General features: G+C 39.4%; 1 protein-coding gene and 1 long non-coding RNA gene across 2 annotated transcripts in view; one reads left to right on the top strand and one right to left on the bottom strand.

Annotated features, from left to right (window-relative positions):
* Positions 1-4,009: 4,009 nt before the first annotated feature.
* Positions 4,010-18,980, top strand: part of LOC143298928 (uncharacterized) — a 42,247-nt gene continuing 27,276 nt past the window's right edge. Inside the window, exon 1 of the long non-coding RNA XR_013057447.1 lies at positions 4,010-4,488. This is a non-coding gene — a long non-coding RNA (uncharacterized LOC143298928). The remainder of the gene's footprint in view (positions 4,489-18,980) is intronic.
* On the bottom strand, positions 6,932-10,171 carry LOC143298799 (V-type proton ATPase 16 kDa proteolipid subunit c-like). Its single transcript, XM_076611767.1, has 3 exons — positions 10,034-10,171; positions 8,575-8,764; positions 6,932-7,533 (listed from the first exon to the last, which is right to left on the bottom strand). Exons 1-3 carry the CDS (start codon positions 10,128-10,130, stop codon positions 7,329-7,331), a joined length of 492 nt encoding a protein of 163 aa, XP_076467882.1. The 5' UTR covers positions 10,131-10,171; the 3' UTR covers positions 6,932-7,328.

Here is an 18,980-nt window from a genome sequence, read left to right as displayed (position 1 = left end):
CATTACAAAGTTGTAGGCCTTAGTTTTCCATATGATGTAGTAATAATAATAATAATAATAATAATAATGGTGTTTATATAGCGCTGAATCTTGTGCAGAGAAAAATCAAAGCACTTTCGCACCAGTCACTCACACGCATGCATAACTCTACAACTGGAGAAACTGAAGACAAGGAAGAGGCAGGGAAGGGAGGCTATTTTGGGAAGAGGTGGGTTTAAAGACCAGACTTGAAAGAGCTGAGTGTGGAGACTTGACGAAGCGAAAGAATAGGTTCATTCCAATTGCAAGGTTCAGAGACAGAGAAAGAACGGCGGCCAACTTCCAAACTTCCACGACTTGTTACTGGCAGCATGCTATGTAATGTAAGACTGAAAGAAAAGTACGTGAAATACACAATCCAAGCTTACAAGCTTAAGACTTAAAACTAATACTTTTCCAAGTTTCACTCACATCGTGGAACATGAACCGATACGTATACAACACAGACCTCTCCTGTTTTTTTGTTTTTTTTCAGCTTCACGGAACACAGTGATGGACGCTGTGACGAGTGATCAGAGCATTGACTTTCATGGTCCTTGGCTTGAGCCAGTTGCGTTTGGTTGGTTCAAGATAAACATTTTTCTCGAACTCCCAGGTTAACATCTGTACAGACTTGCAAGTCTCTGAAACCCTCTTGTCTGTACAGACATCCAGAAAACCAAATAATCATGCACAATACAGATCCAGTAAGCCATGTAAGTGTTTGGTGAGTTATGGAAACACGAACATATCCAGAAAACACAGCCTAGAAAACGGAGTATGGCTGCTTAAATGACGGGGTGGGGGGGGAAAGTCCACTCGTGGATATGACGAAGAACACAGCTATGTGATGGAAGAGAGTGCGTGGAAGAGGGACTGACAGGAAGTAATGTCAGTAAAAATTGCCTTCGAAAATAAACGACGAAAACAATCAAGGAAAAGTAACCCTGATTCTATTTCACACACACACATACACACACACATACACAGAGTGATAACTTCGTCTAATTTCACTATTAGCGAAAAGACATTTAAGAACGAAAACCGCACCCATTCCCACGTAATTCTCATTTAATTTCGGAATCCACTTTATGGAATCACAGTTTAAGCTGGTCAGTTGTTTTAGATTTGAAATTAACTCAGTGCACCCACGTATTAGACTGTAACGGTGATAGTTGTGAGGATTCTAACTCAGTTTCACAAGACGATGATTTATGTATGTGCATCTGTTACAAATAATCCCAAGGCTGTTCCTCAGCATTTCTTCACCAGAGAGTCGCCGGGTGAGAAAATCTCTTGAGTGCTTGTAGGCCTGCCCTGTATTTGTGCCACCGTGCTGTGCGCATCAAAGTGTGCAAGTTACGGTTCGCTGCACTCCTTTGATGTTTCCTTTCTTTACGGTTGTGTTCATTGAGCTGTATAAGACCATTTTCCTGTCTGCTTTCTGTCGCCTTTGTTCTGATAGTAGCCGTTGAGGTGAATGTCAAGGTGGCTCATTTAATGTTTTCTTTATGATTCGTAACGTATTAGCCTGTTTTATCTCTGCTTCTGTCTGTCTGTCCGTCTGTCTGTCTGTCTCTCTGTCTCTCTCTCTCTCTCTCTCTCTCTCTCTCTCTCTCTCTCTCTCTCTCTCATGCTAGTCACCCTCAATCATATTCACTATAAATCATAAGTGTGCAGAATAACGATACATCAAACGTAGGGTGTAGTCATTTCTTCTGCGTTCATGGGCTGCGCCCCCCACGATCACTCGTATGCTTGAGTAGGTTTTTACGTGTATAACCGTTTTTATACCGCTATGTAGGCAGCCATATTCCGCCTCGGTTTTCGTGGGTGTGCACGCTGAGTATGTTCTTGTTTCCATAACCCACCGAACTCTGACACGGATTACGAGATCTTTAACATGCGTATTTGATCCTCAGCATGCGTATACATACGAAGGTGGTTCAGACACTTGTGCAGGTCTGCACACGTGTTGACACGCGAGGTGGGGAAAAATCTCCACACTATTCCCACCAAACGCCGGGACTCAACCAAAGACCCTCAGCTTGAAAGTCCAATTCTTTAAGTGCTCGGTTGTTCAGTGTCGGCACCCATCAGTACCGGAGGCAGTCTGTTAATGAAGGCTACAAACCTTTGGAGAACATGTCTTAAGAACACCGAATAGAAGACAGTTAAGGGGGCTGAAAATCAAGGCATTTCGTTACAAACTTTCGTAATCATAGTCAGTTATCATGAACCAGTGGAAAGTATCTCTTTAGCTAACAGGCTAGAACTTGATGCGTTACCTTTTAAACATGTCGATCAAACGGGGTGCCCGTGCATTGAGATAAGATGTTTTCGCTTCATTACACCCCCAAGAAAAAGCATTTGCTGGATATATTGTCAAACAATACATATCTCATGGCCGTCATTGCTAAACAGTCTCATCTTCTCGTCATAGCGAAATCTGTTTACCGAAGCCCCCCATTGGGGCATCCCTGTAGCCGTTTTGATACAGCTAGTTGGAGAAAAAACAAGGCGGAATTGGGGAGGGAGGGGGGTCAAAAGAGCAATGATTTGGTTTTTTTAACCCATTATATCATCATGATAATAATCAGTAGTAGTAGCAGTATAAACCTACAATTCAAAATTGAGAGAGCCTTGATTTGCAGACTCGGTTAGGCGTTGGACTTGTTATCCGCTGTTCGCCGGCCAGTGATCACCGTTCCCGGTCCCGTTTCGGCTTAGTTTGTGTCCTTGGGAAAGGCACTCGATTTTCTTCACTCCACACAGGTGTGAACGGGTACCTTAGGTTTGGGAAGGTTAAAACGGCTAATTTAGTGAATGTGAATTCACTGCCCCGATTGTCGTAAAAGGAAACAGGGCTTAAAACTTAAACATTCAAAATAATCATGGCAGTCATAAAATTTTCCGAGATCGGACTAAAAACACATGGTGAAACGAAATTAAAATAAAAGTATGGACTGGAAAGGAGAAAGTTCGAATACTTCAGGTTCGCAAGGCGTACGCATAACAGAGCCCAGAGATCAATGACATGACGTGGAAGGGTGGAGAAAGAGCACTCCTATCAAGGGAAGCAACCAAGTATAATGTAAAAACTCGTGGTCTGACTTTGTCTCCCTTCTAACAATGCCGTTCGTCATGATAACTTTAACTGAGGTGGTCTGGGTCCTAGTGTTGTGAACGAAATTTATCCCCGACTTTGTGTGATGTAGGTGCTGGTGTACTGGTTAAAACTTGCCCCCGACTTCATGTGGTGGTCTGGGTGCAAGTATTCTGGATAAGACTCCAATAGACCTTGTGTGATGGTCTGGGTAATAGTATTCTGGACAAGACTCCATTAGATTGTGTGGTGGGACTGGGTGCTCGTGTTCTGGGTGAGACTTACCCCAGACTGTACAGTGGTCTGCGTTCTAACATTGTGAAAGACTTCAGAATCAGAGTAAGTTTATTATCTCAGTGAGCGTTAAGTGTGGTGAAGTATGTGATACAAACCCCATTTTTTTGTATGGTAGTCTGTGTTCTAGTGTTCTGTCTGGGCAAGACAAGCTTCATCCAGGAAGAACTGGTACCTAGACCTACTCTCATCCAGTAAACTGCAGTGAATACATATACATGGCAGTACACAATGTCTAGTTTCTGTTTAGTAATAAACTTTGAGTGCATCATGCACTTAATAGGTTAATGGAAACTAAGTGTCTCTGGCCAAATTCTGAACAGAAAATCTTGCTAAATGGTATGGTTTTACAGTGGTCATTCAGCAGTACGTAGTGCAGAATTTATGAATAACCATGTGTCTGTTTTCAAAACCAAGTGAACTAAGTAACCAATATCATCATTCACCTATCTGAAAAAGACTACTTGGTAATCAAATTTGTCAAACACACACAAGCATACATTACCTCTCATGAAAAAGGATACTCCTACAATGTCACAGAAGGGAAAAAAAAAGATGCAACAACAACAAAAAACCAACAGTGTGCCACTTTCGAAAGTTTATTCAGACTGTAAATTACACATAATTTACAAGACATGAAAAAAAGTAAAGAAACTGGCCCAAATCAAAATCATTCCAACTGAAAACCCACACACTTCCAATACAACACGGAACCCAAACACAATACACGCATCAGCTCTCTTATCACTGTCCCCATGAACAATCTCCAGTAATGAGAGGCAAGCGAAGACGTACTGATATTCTGTGATACATCTCTACATGACAGTCTGACCTGAGGACAACAGCACTGGGTCTCACTACTACAGACACCTTCAGAATGTTCACTTTCTTCAAATATTCTGGGACGTGGACCAGTTCATATATCTACATTTGCAATGCCGTGAAAACCAAGTGGTGGAACCAACCACAGGAATGAAATTTAGCAGACATCTGGCTTGCGTATATACCCAGTGCACTGTCAGGCCTTGAGACATAATGGATTCCTGGTTAGCTCAGTTGGTATGTTAAGGGTAAGCAGTGTAGAACAAGAGGGAGATGTATATATAGAACAGCTACAATCTATGGCAAAAACCAAAAATCCTCTAAAGACTTAAGTTTTTAACCCAATATTCCAGAATCCTTCAAATGTGTACCAAAGGAACACTGCTCATTAGACTGACCAATCAGCTCTTGGGACTCCCTGCCAGCACCGTTTACTGAACATTGAATGGTCTTAATCAAACATTCAGACTCAGCAAAAAATGTCATGCAGAATACAAACAGACGATCCCATAAGTTGAAAACATAATCTACACACTACTCACAACACTATCGGATATGGAATTACCCAGACAAAGTTAAAACCACAAGATTCCCCCCTTCCCTCCCTTTTCCTCACTACAGGTTAGTCCCTACTCACAACCAGGGCCTCAGTGCTTTGTAATGTCATGGCAAAACCTTACCATGACTTGTGTTCTCTTACACATAATCCGACTCAACAGGTCTTCATGCATCAGACTTTCTCAAACGCTAAATCTCAAACTGAAACTAACACTTTATTGTAACTGTAATAATAGCGCATATCCCACATTACCTACATTGAGAAAAAAAGAGCAAAGACAGTTCATACCTCAACACAAACTTTCTGTTGGCACACAAACGGACACACAAACATGCACACAAAATCACTCCATGCTCCTTTCCGATCCTTCTTTCCCAAACATTCACAAGTACCATTCATCTCCTGCTTATCACAAGAACTAAAAAAAACGTCATTACTTATTCGAGTACTTCATTTAATTTTCTGGCCCAACATTCTATAATGCAATCATTCTCTGGAATATAATATCAAAGAAAGAAAAATGGGCTTTGGGGGGTGGGGGAGGGGAATGGTGGGGGAGACAGAATTGGGGCGAGACAGTTAGAAAGGGTGAAGGGAGGGGAAAGGGACACTTTTCAAATTGAATGGTACAGAAGTTTCAGAAGAAAATAAATCAGAAGGTGAAGATACAACTTTCTTGGCACCTCTGAAGCCGAAATACTACAAATCATACTATACTAAATTACTATTCCACACTACAAAGGAACACTTTTTCTGAAGGTAAAATCATTAATGGGCTTATACTGCAGACAGCAAAAGAGAAGAGGGCAAAGAGAAGAGAATATTAAGATTATAATTTAGAATCTTCACTTGTTCCCAAGGTCATTCTGTATCAAAGATTAAATTCCTTCTGTTTTTAAACCAGACTGGTCACATTATTAACAAGCAACAAATCCCACAAAAATACAACCAGAACTGATATTCAGCCGCTGGCTTTTAACTCTTTTTTTGTTCACAATTCTTTTTCTTTTTTTTCTTCTTCTTTTTTTTTTCAAATAAACTACATTTACAGAAATGGCTGCACATTAATAAGGAATTTTTCAGCACTACAGACAGACAGACAGACGCACTTTAAGATGATATGTCGTGGTCACGAGAAATTTAAGACTGGCGACTTTTTAATTGAACAAGAGAGGGGGGTAGAGAGAGAGGGGAGAGAGAGAGAGAGAGAGGCATACACCACGGACTTAAAAGTCGTGGGTATACACAAAGCCAAACAAAGTCTCTCTCTCTCTCTCTCTCTCTCTCTCTCTCTCTCACACACACACACACACACACACACACACACACACACACGCGCGCGCACACACACACACACAAACACCACACACACACACACACAAACACCACACACACACACACACACACACACACACGCACACACACACACACACACGCACACGCACACACACACAAACACCACACACACACACACACACACACGCACACACACACACACACACACACACACACAAACACCACACACGCACACGCACAGAGCTATCACAGTGACACAACCAGCGTCTTATCAGCTGGAAATGTTTGACCAGTTCAAAGTCCGATGCTCGATTATAACTCTTATGATGATGACACCTCTCTCTCTCTCTCTCTCTCTCTCTCTCCTCCCGTGTCTGTCTCACCCTCTCGATCTGTCTCAGTGTGGACATTTTGTGAGAAAAATGTCTGTCCGTGAGTGTGTGTGTGTGTGTGTGTGTGTGTGTGTGTGTGTGTGTGTGCACGCGCACGTGTGTGTGTATGCGTGTTTGCACGAGCGTGCATGCGTCATACGTAGCACACACACACACACACACACACACACACACAAAGAGAAGAGGGCAGAGAGAAGAGAATATTAAGATTATAATTTAGAATCTTCACTTGTTCCCAAGGTCATTCTGTATCTAAGATTAAATTCCTTCTGTTTTTAAACCAGACTGGTCACATTATTAACAAGCAACAAATCCCACAAAAATACAACCAGAACTGATATTCAGCCGCTGGCTTTTAACTCTGTTTTTGTTCACAATTCTTTTTTTTTTTGAATATACTACTTTACAGAAATGGCTGCACATTAATAAGGAATTTTTCAGCACTACAAAACTGACTAGTAAACATAGGCAGGCTTAACAACGCTGGGACCCACCTTTCCTACCTTCAGGAAACACCACACATTACAGCCAATACAGGCATCCAAAATAAATAGCAAAGCCTGATCCACTAGCCTATAGTTAGACAGGAGAACCTAAATTATGCGCAGTAGAGAATGGAACCCTTATTTTCTTAGTCATGATCATAATACCATTTGTTCACTTTTCAACAACAAAAAATCATCAGTACAAGAGTGTACTCATGAGCCAATACACACACAATCTAATCTGGTCAACTTCTTTTCATGATGTTTCCAATCTCGTTCCTCAATGCCGCATTCTTTCCCCAAGCCGCCAACAGGAACTGAAGAGCACAATGGCTGCTTCCCATCCATCTAGCAGCCTATTTGACAGAGAGGATAAGGGCGACGATAAGTCCGTACAACCCCAACACCTCAGCGAAGATGAGGATGAGGATCATGCCAACAAATAACCGGGGCTGCTGGGCTATGCCTCGTACTCCAGCATCTCCTACAATACCGATGGCAAAGCCGGCTGCCAGTCCACTCAGGCCTACACACAGACCAGCACCCAGGTGCAGAAAGCTCCTGCAACAATCCCCACAAACAGCACACTGTTTTAAAAACCACAACTTTGAATCATTTTGATCTGAATACGAAAGTACTCATCTAACGTGACGATTATCATATTATATGTGTGAAAACACTTTGTAACGGTCATTGTGAAATATGTACTGAAAGAATTATGAAATATGTACTAATAGAATACACCCTTCACGGCAACAACCACATTCCATTCTGCAACAAAACTTCTCTAGTACTCACTACCGGCATCCCTTTCAGTTTTCAGTCTCACTGACACAGTACTTCATATTTTCACTTGAGAGCTGTTCATTAATCACTGCTGATATGTGTCATGGCACACAAATACAAAGTAGCTGATAACAAATTAAATATTATGCTAATCAATACTAGTAATAGTGAAAATTTGATTAGAATAGGTAACGGTCATTGTGAAATATGTACTGAAAGAATTATGAAATATGAATTATGAAATATGTACTAATAGAATTCATGGCAACAACTAAAAACATGCTGTTGTGTTACTGTCAACTTCTTTGTTATGCAGTACAAGTATGTATGCAAATACCACATTCCATTCTGCAACAAAACTTCTCTAGTACTCATCCCTTTCAGTTTTCAGTCTCACTGACACAGTACTTCATATTTTCACTTGAGAGCTGTTCATTAATCACTGTTGATATGTGTCATGGCACACAAATACAAAGTAGCTGATAACAAATTAAATATTATGCTAATCAATACTAGTAATAGTGAAAATTTGATTAGAATAGGTAGAATGTGGATCATACCATTCACAGGAATACTAGCGTAAAAAATTACAAATAAAACCTAACATGAATCATCACCGCAGTAGAACAGCTGAATGGAGGGAAGGAATTGGATCATACGATGGGAGACAAAAGGGTACCGTGTATTGCTCACATTCAATCTATTTTATTCTCATTATGAAATTTCCCAGTCGAAGTGCTTTTAGTTTTTACATGTATCACAAAGTGTAAGACTTTCCCCCTTCTTTCTTCCCCGATCCCCCTGGAAGCAACTTACTTGTACAGAGTGTAGGTGGCATCTCCAGATATGCTCTGGATCATGACGACAGACACCACTAGGCCGTAAATAGCGATGATACCCGCCATAACCACGGGGATAACAGACTTCATGATCAGCTCTGGCCGCATCACGGCCATGGCCGATATTCCTGTCCCTGACTTGGCCGTCCCATAGGCTGCCCCCAAGGCTGAAAAGAAAAACAACAAAGAAAACTTTTTTATAACTTTAAATACAGATATACTATTTATTTTTCTTTTAGAACAAAGATCCATTGATTGACCACACCACATCACACCACATACCGCACAATTTTCCAGCTTTGCTCACAGATCTTTGTCCTTTTTTTCTACACATGTATGGCATCATCTGTAGCTATCACAAAGAGGGTATGTGTGTACATTTCTGTGCTTACAATGTACATCATATCACACATGTGTCACATGAGTACATCACTGTACATGAGTGAACATCAACTCAAATTGTTAACTGTTGTATATACCAATGCTACAGTTTAAAACTTGAAAATTACAAAGATGTAGTAAATCACTATTGGAGCTATAATATATCACAGTTTGGTGGGGACACTGAAAATTTTACATTTTTACAGAGTGACTGTTCAATATGAACTTGAAGTGGACATCACATGACCATGTTATACATAACATTCATGTTTTCATTTTTCTGTTTTATGACCACAGATGATATATATTTTTGCACTGGCTATTGTTACTGGAAGGATATGTGTGCACATTAAATCAAATGTGTGTGTATACATCATTTCCATGATATCACAGTAAATGGGCATAACTAAATGAGTTAACTTTAAAAACCAAAGCGTTAAACTTGTGTCTATCATGTTTTTAAACTTCTATTCTTTCAAACGAGAGAATTCACAGAATTACTTCAGATTCATATCATTTTAAAACATTTTGATGGCAAGACGGTCCAAAACCCTACGAGTTTACAGTAATAGTCTCAAGTACTGAGGGTCACATGACCACGTCACGCGTGATACGAATTTCATTTTCTGCAGTCATGCTCACTTATACCGTTTCATAAACACAGAAAGACCCCCTTAACTTAATGGTACAGATGAAGCGGAAAAACTACTGGAAACCGTGTCTGTATGCCAATATTCTTTAAAATCAATACGCCAAATACGTTGATTTGTTAAAATTCCAACACAATCATTATAATGTGATCTACCCACCGTTGTGTTCAGTTCTGGAAGATGTGGCTGGCCAGTGGCATAGACGCTGTAATATATTGTGGTGTTTTACAATAAAATGGAATCCTTAGCCGGGAATGGAAACTTCCACACACTTATAAACACATGCTGTCAATAGTTTCATTAACCATTTAGAGTCATAAATCCACTGAAGCTAATTTCTGCAGGGGCCAACCACAGTACCAGTGGTCCGGGCGTATAAACATCGTCACAAACACAAATACTCACCGCAAAATGACATTGCAGCCGTAACTCCAATAATGCCGAAGAACGGTGTATATGGAGGGGCATCAGGGTGGTACTCGAATGAGTTACTGTCTGCCATTTTGACTGAAAATGAGAGAAGACCTAACGAGAGAAGAGAATGAACGTCTGTCGACTGAAACACTTAGTGGCAACTGAGGCAGACGGAACAGGATGACGAGTTATATAGTGTCATATGATCATGTGACTTGTCTAAGCCCTCGGCCAACATGTTTTACGTTCTTTGATTGGATGAATTTATTACACTGGACCAATCCACCAAGGCAGGGCAAAAGGGGGTGTGTCAGATTTTCACGAATGTTGTGGAACACATTTGGCAAACAGTGGAGATATTGTGACACACTTTATAAATTGATAACCTGTCCTCGTGAGTGAAGAGAGAGAGAGAGAGAGAGAGAGAGAGAGAGAGAGAGGAAACTTTTTAGTTCGAAGAATCTGAAACAGACTTTAACCATTGCTGAAAGCACTCAGCAAAGCGAACAACGAACGGATAAAATATGTTTTCTGCATGGGCATTCAAAACAAAGTTTACTATCATTTATTTATTTGGTGAGTTAGTAATTTACTTATTCATTCATTATAAAAGGACTGTTCAGAGAGAAAATATGGCCAAAAAAAGAAAGACTAATTGATATGCTGATGATAAGCCGGGGAGTCAATTTCAACTGTAAAGAGATAAAAACCAATTCTTCAGTTACACATGTCAAAGACTATTTTGTTATTGCCCATGGATTGCCTTCCCAACGTCGTTAATATTTCACGAACATTTAATACACCGAATACACTGACAAACTTATATTTTGGTACAGACATTTTCTTTTTGGCAGCAGCACGTGTCAACATAAAAACAAACAAACAAATAAAATGAATGAAATATAAAAAGATAATCTTAAATAGAAATACTGAGCTATTGTGATCATACAAATTATTTAAATTCCCACTGTGATGCCCCTCCATTTTAGTCAACCAAGCCCCATTGCACGTTTGCTCACACCACACACGCACACACCACATGCACACATACACACACACGCGCGCGTGCGCGCGCGTGCACACGCAATTTTGCATGTCGTACGTCGTGGGTGTACTGAGGTGTTGCAAAAGTACTAAAACCCTTGCCGTACATCGTGGATGTATGGTTACTCATCGTCTCATGGTGGTCGCTGGATTTTTTGTTGTTGTTTTTTTTTATGAAGGAACAAGCTAGCTGAACGTCATGGGTGAACATGCAGTCACCCAATGTTTCTATCAAGGAGCAATTCCAAGCAAACTCAGATGGTTTCAGCTTAGAATACTTCATAGGCTGATACCAATTCAAATTAAGGTTCTTATTTGTCCTGGACTTGATTATTTTATTAGCAAAATTTCATATATATAGTAAAGAAATAGAACCAAATTCTTCAGTTACACATGTCAAAGACTATTTTTGTTATTGCCCCTGGATTGCCTTTCCCAACGTTGTTAATATTTCACGAAGATTGAATACACACGAATACACTGACAAACTTATATTTTGGTACAGACATTTTCTTTTTGGCAGCAGCACGTGTCAACAGAAATTTAAGACTGGCGACTTTTTAATTGAACAAGAGAGGGGGCGGGAGAGTGAGAGGGGGGGGGGGGGGGGGGAGGGGGGGGGAGAGAGAGGGGGGGGGGAGAGAGAGGGGGAGAGAGAGAGAGAGAGAGAGAGAGAGAGAGAGACATACACCACGGACTTAAAAGTCGTGGGTATACACAAAGCCAAACAGAAAGTCTCTCTCTCTCTCTCTCTCTCTCTCTCTCTCTCACACACACACACACACACACACACACACGCACACACACACACACACAAACAAACACCACACACGCACACGCACAGAGCTATCACAGTGACACAACCAGCGTCTTATCAGCTGGAAATGTTTGACCAGTTCAAAGTCCGATGCTCGATTATAACTCTTATGATGATGACACCTCTCTCTCTCTCTCTCTCTCTCTCTCTCTCGTTCTCACCGTGTCTGTCTCACCCTCTCGATCTGTCGCAGTGTGGACATTTTGTGAGAAAAATGTCTGTCCGTGAGTGTGTGTGTGTGTGTGTGTGTGTGTGTGTGTGTGTGTGCACGCGCACGTGTTTGTGTATGCGTGTTTGCACGAGCGTGCATGCGTCATACGTAGCACACACACACACACACACACACAAAGAGAAGAGGGCAGAGAGAAGAGAATATTAAGATTATAATTTAGAATCTTCACTTGTTCCCAAGGTCATTCTGTATGTAAGATTAAATTCCTTCTGTTTTTAAACCAGACTGGTCACAGTCTTAGAATACTTGATACCAATTCAAATTAAGGTTCTTATTTGCCCGCAAACTTGTATGAAATCAATTATGCATTTTTGTGGTGAGGAGGAAGATTCTATTCAACATCTTTTTTTGGAGCTGTCATGTTTTTCAGATCTTTTGGACAGAACTTACAGCTTGGCTATCAGAAAATTGTCAAAAGTGCAGGGGTCTCACTCTTTCAGAACTGCTGGTATAAAATCATACAAAAACATTGATCAAGTCCTGGACTTGATTATTCTATTAGCAAAATTTCATATATATAGTAAAGAGATAAAACCAAATTCTTCACTTACACATGTCAAAGACTATTTTTGTTATTGCCCATGGATTGCCTTTCCCAACGTCGTTAATATTTCACGAACATTTAATACACACGAATACACTGACAAACTTATATTTTGGTACAGACATTTTCTTTTTGGCAGCAGCACGTGTCAACATAAAAACAAACAAACAAATAAAATGAATGAAATATAAAAAGATAATCTTAAATAGAAATACTGAGCTATTGTGATCATACAAATTATTTAAATTCCCACTGTGATGCCCCTCCATTTTAGTCAACCAAGCCCCATTGCACGTTTGCTCACACCACACACGCACACACCACATGCACACATACACACACACGCGCGCGTGCGCGCGCGTGCACACGCAATTTTGCATGTCGTACGTCGTGGGTGTACTGAGGTGTTGCAAAAGTACTAAAACCCTTGCCGTACATCGTGGATGTATGGTTACTCATCGTCTCATGGTGGTCGCTGGATTTTTTGTTGTTGTTGTTTTTTTTATGAAGGAACAAGCTAGCTGAACGTCATGGGTGAACATGCAGTCACCCAATGTTTCTATCAAGGAGCAATTCCAAGCAAACTCAGATGGTTTCAGCTTAGAATACTTCATAGGCTGATACCAATTCAAATTAAGGTTCTTATTTGTCCTGGACTTGATTATTTTATTAGGAAAATTTCATATATATAGTAAAGAAATAGAACCAAATTCTTCAGTTACACATGTCAAAGACTATTTTTGTTATTGCCCCTGGATTGCCTTTCCCAACGTTGTTAATATTTCACGAAGATTGAATACACACGAATACACTGACAAACTTATATTTTGGTACAGACATTTTCTTTTTGGCAGCAGCACGTGTCAACAGAAATTTAAGACTGGCGACTTTTTAATTGAACAAGAGAGGGGGCGGGAGAGTGAGAGGGGGGGGGGAGGGGGGGGGGGGGAGAGAGGGGGGGGGTGGGAGAGAGAGGGGAGAGAGAGAGAGAGAGAGAGAGAGAGAGAGCCATACACCACGGACTTAAAAGTCGTGGGTATACACAAAGCCAAACAGAAAGTCTCTCTCTCTCTCTCTCTCTCTCTCTCTCTCTCTCTCTCACGCACACACACACACACAAACAAACACCACACACGCACACACACACACAAACAAACACCACACACACACACAAACAAACACCACACACACACACACAAACAAACACCACACACACACACACACAAACACCACACACGCACACGCACAGAGCTATCACAGTGACACAACCAGCGTCTTATCAGCTGGAAATGTTTGACCAGTTCAAAGTCCGATGCTCGATTATAACTCATATGATGATGACACCTCTCTCTCTCTCTCTCTCGTTCTCACCGTGTCTGTCTCACCCTCTCGATCTGTCGCAGTGTGGACATTTTGTGAGAAAAATGTCTGTCCGTGAGTGTGTGTGTGTGTGTGTGTGTGTGTGTGTGTGTGTGCACGCGCACGTGTTTGTGTATGCGTGTTTGCACGAGCGTGCATGCGTCATACGTAGCACACACACACACACACACACACACACACACACACACAAAGAGAAGAGGGCAGAGAGAAGAGAATATTAAGATTATAATTTAGAATCTTCACTTGTTCCCAAGGTCATTCTGTATCTAAGATTAAATTCCTTCTGTTTTTAAACCAGACTGGTCACAGTCTTAGAATACTTGATACCAATTCAAATTAAGGTTCTTATTTGCCCGCAAACTTGTATTAAATCAATTATGCATTTTTGTGGTGAGGAGGAAGATTCTATTCAACATCTTTTTTTGGAGCTGTCATGTTTTTCAGATCTTTTGGACAGAACTTACAGCTTGGCTATCAGAAAATTGTCAAAAGTGCAGGGGTCTCACTCTTTCAGAACTGCTGGTATAAAATCATACAAAAACATTGATCAAGTCCTGGACTTGATTATTCTATTAGCAAAATTTCATATATATAGTAAAGAGATAAAACCAAATTCTTCACTTACACATGTCAAAGACTATTTTTGTTATTGCCCATGGATTGCCTTTCCCAACGTCGTTAATATTTCACGAACATTTAATACACACGAATACACTGACAAACTTATATTTTGGTACAGACATTTTCTTTTTGGCAGCAGCACGTGTCCAACATAAAAACAAACAAACAAATAAAATGAATGAAATATAAAAAGATAATCTTAAATAGAAATACTGGACTATTGTGATGATACAAATTATTGAAATTCTCACTATGATGCCCCTCCATTTCAGTCAACCAAGCCCCATTGCACGTCTGCTCACACCACACACGCACACACCACATGCACACATACACACACACGTGCGTGCGCGTGCACACGCAGTTTTGCATGTCGTACGTCGTGGGTGTACTGAGGTGTTTGCAAAAGTACTAAACCCCTTGCTGTACATCGTGGATGTATGGTTACTCATCGTCTCATGGTGGTTGCTGGATTTTTTGTTGTTGTTTTTTTTTATGAAGGAACAAGCTAGCTGTACGTCATGGGTGAACATGCAGTCACCCAATGTTTCTATCAAGGAGCAATTCCAAGCAAACTCAGATGGTTTCAGCTTAGAATACTTCATAGGCTGATACCAATTCAAATTAAAGTTCTTATTTGCCCGCAAACTTGTATTAAATCAATTGTGCATTTTTGTGGTGAGGAGGAAGATTCTATTCAACATCATTTTTTTTTTTGGAGCTGTCATGTTTTTCAGATCTATTGGACAGAACTTACAGCTTGGCTATCAGAAAATTGTCAAAAGTGCAGGGGTCTCACTCTTTCAGAACTGCTGGTATGAAATCATACAAAAACATTGATCAAGACCTGGACTTGATTATTTTATTAGCAAAATTTCATATATATATATATATATATGTGTGTGTGTGTGTGTGTGTGTGTGTGTGTGTGTGTGTGTGTGTGTGTGTGTGTGTGTGAGTGTAAATGCAAAATACAAAACACTCTACCCAGTATCTTATATTTGATGAGAACACTGAATAAATGAAGCAGGTGTCTTTTCACATTACTGATTGCACAGTTTCATTTTAGCATTTCTCTGATACTAATTTACTAAGCCAATCTCAATATCTGAAATTATGGTGACAGTAAAACACCACTTTCATACAATTCAAAGTTTACCACATTCAATTTTTACATAAAAATATTCACACGGTTGAAAAAAGAATGTACCCATGACCATACTCATAGACAGATAATTTAATTATAGTTAGAGTTAAAAATTGTAATAATCAATACTGTAAGTGTAAAGGCAGTGCCTAATGTCTCATTCTCTGAGTTGTCTGCAATAATTCATAAGGAGACTGGATAGCTCCCTTGAGCTCACACCTGAACAAATGTAAATTGAATGTGTAAACAAAGTGAGTCTATGTTTTAACCTGGTGTTCGGTTGTCTGTGTGTGTGTGTGTGTGTGTCCGTGGTAAAATTTAACATTGCCATTTTCTCTGCAAATACTTTGTCAGTTTGTGTGTGTGTGTGTGTGTGTCTGTGTGTCCGTGGTAAAATTTAACATTGCCATTTTCTCTGCAAATACTTTGTCAGTTGACACCAAATTAGGCATAAAAATAGGAAAAATTCAGTTCTTTCCAGTCATCTTGTTTAAAACAATATTGCACCTCTGGGATGGGCACAAAAAAAATAAAAAATGAAGCCTAATTATATGCAAACTGCATTTACTGTTATATTTATATTTTTTGTATTCTCAAAACTTGGCACTTTGATCTGATATTCTCACCCAACAACAAGAGCAGTCATTATTTTCATTTTTTATTCGAACAGGAACTTCTTTTGCTAAGCATGGAAGTTTTATTTATTTTGCAAACGTTTTGGTGCAGATTGTAAAAAAGGGAAATTAATCTGTAACTAATGCGGGGGACTTAATTTGCTTTAAACTGATCTTTCTCATCTTAAACATTACATTTTGAAATTATACTCAGTACATAAAAAGCTTGTGTGTTTTACTCTCAGTGTACAGGGCTTTCACTATGTTCATTTGCCCAAGTGGTCTTTTTCGGAAAATACTAAAATCAATATGACGAGTGGACTTTATAGATCTGTTGGCTGAGCCCTGAAGGTCATGGGCAAAAATTAATGATTGGGTACACATATTTATACACATTCAAAGCGCGTGCTCATATTCAGTCTTGCGAACGCGAACGACGCCATTTTGTTTCAAGTTGTTGACCTGCCCGTTCAATCATATATTCAATTGACATTACACGATAACATGTGATGGAAAGTTGGAGAAGGAGACCGTTAAACATTTATTCAGAGAAAGATTTGTGAACGCCTCATCACTTACTGGATTATGCCCCAAACTGCCATAAAAATATCCACAGAATCAGTCGGAATTCACAGTCAAAAATTGTACACCATGCGAGTTAATACCCTTGAATTGATGAAACAAAAAAATTTCCAGTCTTGACTTTTCTCAAAATGAAGTCCTTTTCACTTCATACGACGTTTAGAAGTACTTGTACTTGGCTCTACATGTTATTAGTTTAACAAAATACTCAATTTTCATATCAACTTTAAAACTATAAAACTGGAATGAACATAGGCTAAAGAGAAACTGAATCGACCGTGTCAACTGGTGTAACTAAACTTGTACATCTATCTAGATCCAGAGAAAACGGCTAAATGTTGCAGTGTGATTGCGGCGATAAGCTTAGCCACGTCTTCTTTACCGCGACTTAAAAATAATCTTTTATTGTCGTTAAAGTTTTTTTGAATGCCCAAGATACACCAGAATGATATGATTTGAACAGCGTTCTCACTGCGAATACTGCAATCGATTTATCGCCCTTTAAAAAAGCATGTTTAAATATTATATTTTTGAACGTCAGTTTAGGAGCCACGATAGTGCAATGGAAAAGACCGTTTCTTCTCATCCGAACACCTGGGGTTCGCTTCTGCTATTAGGACTTTTTTTTCTTCTTTTTTCTTGTTCTTTTAACCCGAAGTTTTATAATAACAAATACAGAACCCTTTTTAATGAATAGATTTTTGGCTCAGGTGTGTAAACAATGTGAGCCTATAGGCCTATGCTATCTTTTCTTTGCATTTTTTCCAAATCGTGAAGCATCGTGGGATAGCGTCGCGTCGTTCGATCGAGGATCAAGAAGGTGGGTGGATGTATCAGTGTTTGCTAAGTACGAAGTTAGTGAAAGAAAACGTTAAAAGATGTCTTTTATTGTGTACAAGTTTTGTCAAATGTTTATCTTTATTCCGATGACTGTTGTATTACTGCTAGACAGATAGGCATGATGTTAAGAGTAAATGAAAACAAAAGAAATCTGATGTGTGGGTCGTTTTCTCAACCGGTTTGGCAACCAACCTTCTCTGATCGAAAGCCCTGACATTTAATAATAATAATAATAATTATTATTATTATTATTATTATAGTAATACTAATAACATTTTTGTTTCCTCATGAGTTGTGTCACACCACTAAAGTAATACACACAAAAATCAGTTTGATGATTGTGGCTATTGAACTCAAGTTGTATGAGATAATATGTCAGTCCATCCTGTAAAAAAACCAAAAAAAAACCAACTAAAATAATAATCGATATACATACATACATGTATGTGTGTGTGTGTGTGTGTGTGTGTGTCCATTCTCTGTGAATATGATGCCACATTGAGTAACTGAACTGGACTTACAATCATGAAATTATTTTATGTTATGATTAAAATTTTACTTAGAAATCAATCATTCTCAATCTCATTGTTTTATTTCATGCACATTATAAACAGAAAAACAACAACATATAATAATGGAAATCATGATAATGGATACTTCTATAGCACACTATCCAGAAATCTGGTGTAGGTGCTGTACAAAAACACTTTTGTTAATTTGTTTACATAACTGTTAACACATTAGATCAATGTTACATACACACAACAAAATATCACACACACACACACACACACACACACACACACACACACACACACACACACACAATGCATACATACATTTTTACATTCAAGTGCACCTAACACTAACAGCTAGTGAGCTTCCCACAACACATAGTTTTGTCAGCCAGTTTGGCAACTTTCTCTGAGTTATATATATAAATATATATATATTTGTCCAAACTCTGTGAATGTGATGCCTCCTTGAGTAACTGGACTGGACTTAAAATGATGAATTTATATTATAATGTTATGATAAAAATTTTAACACTTTTATTTGCATAACACATTATATCAGTGTTACATACACACAGCAAAATGTGATTCAGTCACACACA

Source organism: Babylonia areolata, chromosome 24 (assembly GCF_041734735.1).
Source record: "Babylonia areolata isolate BAREFJ2019XMU chromosome 24, ASM4173473v1, whole genome shotgun sequence".
NCBI classification, from domain to species: Eukaryota; Metazoa; Mollusca; class Gastropoda; order Neogastropoda; family Buccinidae; genus Babylonia; species Babylonia areolata.
Note: the sequence above shows the minus strand (reverse complement) of the source record. Positions and strands in the feature narration are given on the sequence as shown.

What these genes read in the sequence shown, in the direction of transcription:
- LOC143298799 (XM_076611767.1), bottom strand. Translation starts at nt 10,130, where the DNA reads ATGGCAGACAGTAACTCATTCGAGTACCACCCTGATGCCCCTCCATAT. An exon ending in GGCTGCAATGTCATTTTGCG is followed by an intron (nt 8,765 to 10,033) that starts GTGAGTATTTGT and finishes TTTTCTTTTCAG; the next exon opens with CCTTGGGGGCAGCCTATGGG. An exon ending in GCCACCTACACTCTGTACAA is followed by an intron (nt 7,534 to 8,574) that starts GTAAGTTGCTTC and finishes GGATTGTTGCAG; the next exon opens with GAGCTTTCTGCACCTGGGTG.